At 41.1% G+C, this 8,021-nt stretch overlaps 1 protein-coding gene across 1 annotated transcript; it reads right to left on the bottom strand.

The window, feature by feature from the left end:
- Nucleotides 1–6,474: 6,474 nt before the first annotated feature.
- On the bottom strand, nt 6,475–7,750 carry LOC132296521 (flavonol 3-sulfotransferase-like). The gene has a single exon (XM_059794713.1). It carries the CDS (start codon nt 7,748–7,750, stop codon nt 6,737–6,739), a length of 1,014 nt encoding a protein of 337 aa, XP_059650696.1. The 3' UTR covers nt 6,475–6,736.
- Nucleotides 7,751–8,021: the final 271 nt, after the last annotated feature.

Here is an 8,021-nt window from a genome sequence, read left to right on the forward strand (position 1 = left end):
TAGGATGAATCCAATCTGGGCCTAAAAGGAGATTATAGGCCGCGGTTGAATCAATGATAAAGAAAGTCGTAAAGGATGTCTTACCGCCAATAGTAATTTCCAAAGGTAGAATACCTTTGGTGTTACTAGATCCTCCATTAAAACCACTGATGGCCACGTCGGTTGGAACTACATCATCCATGGTTTTACCCAATTTCTTTAAAGTAGTTGCTGGAATGACATTCACCACCGAACCATTGTCAACCAAAACCCTATTAATTGGCTGACCCTCAACCCATACTTTAACATACAACGGCCTCAACTGCTGTGTCATGGACAAAGGTAGTTTTTCGAAAATGATTTTATTGGCCTTAGATGGCTGATCCTGAGAGATCAATCCTATCCTGGCCGATGAACTTGTCGAATCGTTCTTAATTTCTGAAGATTCAGCCTTTTCTTCCTGCTTGGCTGACTCAACATCCCTGTTCATCGTTGGTTCTACCCTTGCTTCAAACACAGAAGGCAAAACAAATACCATATTACAATTTACCTTATCCGGGAGAGAACCAAAACGAATTCTGTACTTGGCCGCATGCTTTGGATCCTGGTCGGGCTGATCATCTTTTTCTTCATAAAAGCATGCCTTATTCTCAAAGGATGTAGCGACCTCCATGTCTTCAGCCACCACTGGTTCATTTTTTCTTTCTAGTTAATCATGGTCGATCTTGTCTTCTTTCCTTTTGAGTTCTACATTTTTCCTTTGCATCCTCTTTTTTTGGGTACGTGTAGGAGGCTACTTAGGAAACTTTGGGTGACTTACTCGAGTCCATCTGCCATGGTCAACCAAAGGAGGTCTAACCGTTCTTACACGGCTAGATTCTTCTCCTTTTTGAACCCATATTTCTGACTGAATTATTGGTTTCCTTTTGAAACTAGGATAAAAATGTTGTTCTGGCAGGACTCTATCGGCCACCGATGACCGAATGATTCTCACTGCCCTCGGCCCATTTTCTCTAAATATTGATCGATTGATTTCTTCATGATTCTATCTAGGCTGATGGCCTAACCTTTCATGGACACTGCGCTTTCTAGTTGATTGGAAATAGCCCCTCTTGTCTGAGTCATTCCTTCGGCCTTTGTAATTTGGACAACAACTATGGTTGATGAGGGCAATTTGAGCTTCTCTTAACTGAATTTCCAAGTCCTTAACTTTCTGCTCATCATTACTGGCCGATGAACTACCAAGAACTTTTGGTAATCTTTCCTGTCTACCATTATCAGCGGCTTTTTCAGTTGCCAGGCTGATTACATTGGTACTGACAATATTAGGAAATGGATCGCCATCGACCCCCATTACATCTGGCTTCTTTTCAGGGAATTTCAATACACCTTCATCGATAGATTTCTATAATACATTTCTAAATACATAACAAATGTTAGTAGTATGATTCCATGAATTATGAAATTTGCAGAACTCTCTTCCTTTTAAGTCATTGGTCGATGGTATATTGTGTCCTTTTAGCAAAACGACTTGTTTGTCGGCCAACAAATGATCAAAAATTTGTTCTGTTTTGGCCAGATCAAACGTATAAACCTTACCAGTATCAGCCGTACCCTTCCTGGCCGATGAAGTCGATGGCTGAGTACCACTGGTGGATACATTTGGTGTTGTTAAAGCGTCACATACATAAGGTTTCTTTAGAATGACTTCGGCTAAATTAGCTTCAAAATCTTCCTCTTCAACTACATCAGTTGATTAAACTTCATAGTTGGGGTCCCTATAGTACGTACCTTTAGAGGAATTTTTTCGTTCTTTCTCCTCTTTGAGAACCAACTCATACCTGGTAGCTTTCTCAGCCAGGTCATACATGTCACGAAATGGAACTCCTTCAAACCTCTTCCGAAGTTCAAAATCAAGGTCGTTCAAAGCCAAACGAATGTACTCCTATTCTGGAAGAGATACACGACATCTTAATCTTGCTCTCCTGAATCTTGCAATGAATGTCTCGACCGATTCACTAGGCAATTGACTTAGCCTAGATAAATCGGCCAGAGTAGGTTCTGTCTCCGTACGGTAGAACTGATTGTGGAATAATTCCTCCATCTGTGGCCAATTAAAAACTGAGTTAGGAGGTAGACGAATATACCATGAAAAAGCTGCCCCTGTCAAAGAGTTAGGAAAAAGTCTCAATTTCAACCACGGGCTAACACTGGCTTCTCCACATTGAACCGTGAATCGGCCAATGTGTTCTACGGTCGATTGATTCCCCTCTCCACTAAAGGTTACAAAGTCAGGGACTTTATATCCTCTAGGGAACTCAACTTGGTCTACCACTTCTGGATAAGGAGTTATATAAATTGGTCGGCCGGCACCTCTAAGTTCCAGGCCATATTCTTCTGTGAGTAAATCAGCTAATTGTCTTCTATCTAACATGACTTGAGGTGGCTGATTTAATATTGGTGGTACCTGATTAAAAACTGGCAGCTGATTAGCCACTGGTTGATAGCAATTCGACCAATCATGTGGCTGATTAGCCATATTCTGCCCCCTGAGCCCTACCTGTGGCGGCACATGAGTATACAGTGGGTTTGGTGGCCTCCACCTGATCTGATTGCCCCCCAAGTTCAAAGGCATCCGAGGAGGGTTTGGTGGAATTACCTATGGCCGCGAACCTGCTACTGGTGGCTGATTAGAACCTGCCAACGTAAGCTGAGGATAGCTTTTTGCCCAGGTGAGTAGCGTATGAACCGGCTGACTTGATGTTGCACCTGGTTGGAGTGTCACTACTGGCGGCTATGGCTGTGATGTTTCAATGGCCCTCTCTGGCCGAGCAGCTTGTGATAGATTCAGCTGAGAAGCCGATTCCTGATTGTTGGAGCTGCTAGCTTGAGTCGGCTTGTTCAAAATAAAGGCTGAGAGTTGGGACATATTTTCATGCAAGTCGTTGTTGCGTGCTCCCATCCTTCCTATTGCATCTACCAAGGAGCTAACCTGTGCTTGAAGTACGGCTAACTCATCAGTAGGACCTGCTGCAGAGTTCTCAGCCTGTACTGGTTGATCGCCTTCCTCCAAATCTTCATCAGTAGCCACGGCCTTAGAATTTTTTATGGGCCGCGGCATATTTGCCTCTTTTATAACACTCTAGTAGTTGTCCCACCAGGCGTGCCAAAACTTGTTCGCGCGGTTTTTATTCCCTACGCCGGTCGATGGACTCTTCGCGGGCGTGCCAGAGTATTTGTACAAAATACCCAAAATATGTAATTGAACACCAGCCTATCCCTTTTTCCGATGGCGGACTCTCAGGCGATTGTGTAGGAGAGAGACTAGTAAGAACTCCCAGCAAGATTCTTTTATGCCTTGTTTGTAGCAAGGACTTTTTAGGGTGTCTAAAGAAATGCAACGGCTGATGAATGTTTGAATGGATGGAATGGCCGAGTGAAGACAGGCGGCAAGAACTTAATCGATCGCCGGCCGAACGTGATGGCGAGAACTTAATCAATCGCCATCAGCCAAACACAATGGCAAGAATTTAATCGATCGCCACTGAAACGTGATAGCAAGAATTTAATCAATTGCCATCAGCCAAGTAATGACAATAATTTAATCAATTGTCACTACGATTCAATGGCAAGAATTTAATCAATTGCCATTGAATTGAAAGCCTAACTAAAATTACGTAATTAAAATTGGCATAATTGAAACTGAAAGAAAGTAAATGGCTGAATCGAAATAGTTGACGAGGATCTAATCAATTGCCATTAAATTGAAATAAAGAAATTGATAGGAAAATGACGTAGAGTCAATTGAAAACATTTTTAGTTGAAATGTATGTTTTGTGGTGGTGCTGGACGAATTGGAAATGGAATACAATACTTCTATTTATAGAAGTTCTATCTCAACTTATTTTCCTAATTAATTGCTAGAAAATCTCTTTGCTCCTTGATTTTCTTCACTTTATTACTCAAACTAAACCACGTTCTAGTAGTCTTTTGCGTCTCTTCTCTTCTTGCTTCAATAGGAAAGTCCTTGCTGAAATCTCTCCTTGATCCAGTCAAATGCAAGTTGTCGAGAAATATGCTGAAAATTTGCTGGAAAGTTGCTAACTTTTAGCAACTCCTTTCCTTAAGTTAGGCTGAAAACTTCCCTTAAATGGCTGGAAGACCATTCATAACTTTTGCCCAAATTATCCCTCACGTGACGGCCTCTCCTTTGAATTCCTTATTCCTTTGCAACGAAATTCCTATTTCATAGGAATCTCATTCCAACTAAATCTCTTCTATCCAAACTGAAATAATATATTTGAATTAACTCAAATATTAATTACCAAATTTCAGCAACAACCTTGTTGGATAAGGTGGCTAAATTCCTAGATTTTCTCCTCTTGTTTCTTAATTGGCCGACTTTTCTTGAAACCATACTAAACAAGTGTCAGCCCATTGCTGGTCCACGTCACCACTGAGGTGGCTGCCAAGTTTTGGTGCCAACACATAGACATATGGATAGAATGAAATGATCAATTGGAAGTATTAATCAACACAAATCATTGTAAGAACAAGATTCATATATATATCAAGTGTCAAGACAACATTACAACACAAATCCCCTCAAAATACAAAGCACTAAGGTCTAGAAGGCATGCTTAGGGCTAACTCTAGCCCCAAGAAGATGTTTAGTCACTCATTGATGTAGTCATCCAACCCTCAAGGGCCATCTCCGTGGTAGAAAAGCTCTTCTCCTTGATGGGAACCCTAGAAGAATGGAAGAACTCCCAAAATAATGTATGTCTCTAGCCTCTCCTCCCTCTTTTCTTAGTCTCTAAGTATGTATGTGTGTATGTGAAAATAAATGTTGCTCTTAAAATGACTCCCAATCCTTATATAGGTAGCTCAAGTGTCACACCCAATGGTTTGGACTCGTGCCCCAGGCCCCTTCAATGATTGCACTATGAGCCATCTTTTAATGAGCTGGACTCTATTTTAATTCAGACTTAAGGAGGTTCGATCGATCGAGTTCAGATGAGATCAATCGAACTGTGACCAGATCCATCGAATTTAGGCTAGATCGATTAATCTTTGATGGTGCCTTTTTGGAATAAGACAAATCTGAGATATTTTTGGGATATTTTGGGAAAAAGACAAAAGTAGTAGGTGAGGATAAGATCAAAAAAGTTTGATCAATCTAAAGAAAGTTGGATCGATCGAATATGGAAATTCTTTGAGGATAAAGACAAGGAGTCTGATCCATCTTGGTGAGGTGAGATCGATCGAAAGTATTCCTGATCAATCAAAGATTGCTGATTTCTTCCACTCTGCTTCCACTTTGCTCAATTCTTCCATTCAGCTTGAGATGGCTTCTTTTATGTTCTAATTTGGCTAAACTGACTTATTGTAGGGATAAGCACCTGAAAAGAGTAATAACATGAAATTAGTCTAAAATGGGGAAGTAAGATAGATAAAGGTCCTAAAATACTTCAGCTTAAGAGGTTTAAATGCCCATTTTTTAGCGCTCATCAACTTGATACTCACAGTAATCAATAATTTGAAAAAGGTTGTCAGCTTGCCAAAATAGAGCTATTCCACCAGCCTTACCAACTAGGTTAATGCACCAACCATAACCAAAATTTAAGCGTCATTGCAGTCGCTTAATTTTTCTTGAATCATTTTTTGTTTCGAGCAGAGCAATGATATCCAGAGAATGAAGCATTTTAAGCTTCATTAATTACTGTGCTGTGAGAGAATTCCCCATGCCCTGACAATACCAAACCAGAATTTGCAGGTGGCTATGGTGAGCCTCACAGCGAGGACTGTTGTCTGAGCAGATGGGTGAACGCACCACCTAGCAGGAAAAGGTATAGCTGAAAGAGGAGAGTTACAGCCTATACCAGCAGGAGGCATAATTGGAGTAACAGCTTGGACCCTTGCATTAGAGCCCACTTCATTAGTCCTCACAGAGTTTGATACATGGACTTGACCCAAACTAGGATCCAATAAATTAGAAGGCTCTGGCCCATTTTAAGCTGTTGGCCCATCACCAGCCCATAGAGAGACATCAGTTGGGTTTAAAGGAGAAGCCCAATTCAACGCTGAACCTCGGCCCAACGGCCTTGACATATCCTTCTCGCGTACTCCAGACGCTTCTAGCACACCTTGGGATTCATCCCGGCACCGATGGAGGGTTCCGCCGACAAAACCAACGGCTCCAGCACGGGGGACGCGTCACAGAGACCACTAACACCAACGTCGGAGACCATAGGCAACACTGCTGTGGATCTGCTGGACACTCAAAGAAAAGAAAAAGAAACAAGATGTTTCCTCGCACTGATGTTTTGCAACACCAAAGGGTCCGGTTGATGCCCCAAAAGAGATAAAACAAACAGGCAAGTAAAGGCACTGCACAATCCCAACAGGCAATACACAGTACCAAGAAGATCAACCCTTTCTCCAAAGAATTCTATATACAGACCATAGAAACAGGACAAAGTAGGAAGATAAAAGAGCATATCAATGGTTGAAACCAAGGAGAGCATAACAATTTCAGATGAGAAGTTCTTATTTATGAAATTGTAGGTGCATCATATGGTTACCAATACAGTAGCATATATATATAATTATAATAAATTCAATCACATCAACATAATAAATACAGCCATTAAATTACCCAATAAAAAAAAACACATAATTTCATAAGGTGGGTGAGGGAATCATCCCCTTTATTAAAAAGAAAAGAAAAAAAAATTAATAATTACAAGAGTCAGGACTATGACTTAATATGAGACATTAAACTAGTACCACCAAACTTTTCCTCAGAGATCTGATTCAGACGAGCCACCATCTCATCTGTGAGATGGTTCTGCCAGTCTCCAACCTCACCCTTTCTAAAGAAGACGTTGTTTTCGATAGCAATATTGGCAGTAAATTGTTGCACCCCCGTCTTGTTCACCTCCAAATTACTCAAATTGTCAAAACTGCATAACTTCACTATATCTTCAACAACACCATCTCTCTCTTCCTCTGAAGAAAAGGTTTGACCCAAGAACTCAGCCAATCTTTTAACGCAAGTGAAGATATCTTTCTTCATATCCTCATATGTCAGTATCAGAACCTTCTCGGGCGATTCCAAGCTTGCATTCCAATACCCTAACACATGATCCCAATAGGGTCCAAAGTGATACACCCCTTTACAGAACATGTCCACACCTTCTTCTAGTGAAAGAGGTGGTAGTTCCTTGCCTCTCAACTTCTTCATATGGTACCAACTTGACACGAATACATCTTTAGGGTTGCGAAAAATGTAAACAATCCGGCACCCAGAAGAGGGTACGGACGCAGGTAATAAATGGTAAGGGATGTGAGTGGCGAGGAGGCGAGCCGAAGAAAGGCTGAGGGTTGAAACATTGTTGTTTTGAATCAGAGCTTCCAAGGAGGGGACGCAACCGTGGGGCCCATTGGTGAGCAAAGGGTGCGAGGCAAAATCGAAAACATTTCGGTTTGTAATTGCGAAAATGAGGGCCTTAAGCCATGTGGTGCCACATTTAGGGAAAGTGGCTAAGAGGATATCAGTGGGAAGAGCAATGAAGTGTTGTTGAACCAACATGACTCCTTTGAGAATGGATGAGGTCAACCAAGTATCTTGGTACTTTATGACCTCCTTAGTGACCCAACCATTCTCTCTGGGAAGAGTTAGAACCAAATCTGTGTATTTTTGAAGTGTTTCGCCCTTCTTTTTGGTGTCTGCCATGGAAAATTGCTGAGAAGTGAGAGAGGATGCCATGTAGAGAGGGGTCTAAGATCTGGAAACTTTGAGAATTAATGGCGGTGTTTGTTGGTGGAATAGATCTGCTTTTATATTACTAGTTCTGAGCTACTTCATTGATTTGATCATCTCCCTTTCTTTATATATATATATTAAATGTAAAACTAATGAGTAAATGATATACATGAATTGTCTTTTATGTGATGGAATCTCACCTCAGGTCCTTATCGCATCGCAAAAAAATTTTAAATTTAAAAGCAACGAGTCTTCAAGTACCAAATATTTTACA

Source organism: Cornus florida, unplaced genomic scaffold, assembly GCF_030987335.1.
Source record: "Cornus florida cultivar Cherokee Brave unplaced genomic scaffold, ASM3098733v1 CherokeeBrave_3.0.0_Hap2_Chr02, whole genome shotgun sequence".
Lineage (NCBI taxonomy): Eukaryota > Viridiplantae > Streptophyta > Magnoliopsida > Cornales > Cornaceae > Cornus > Cornus florida.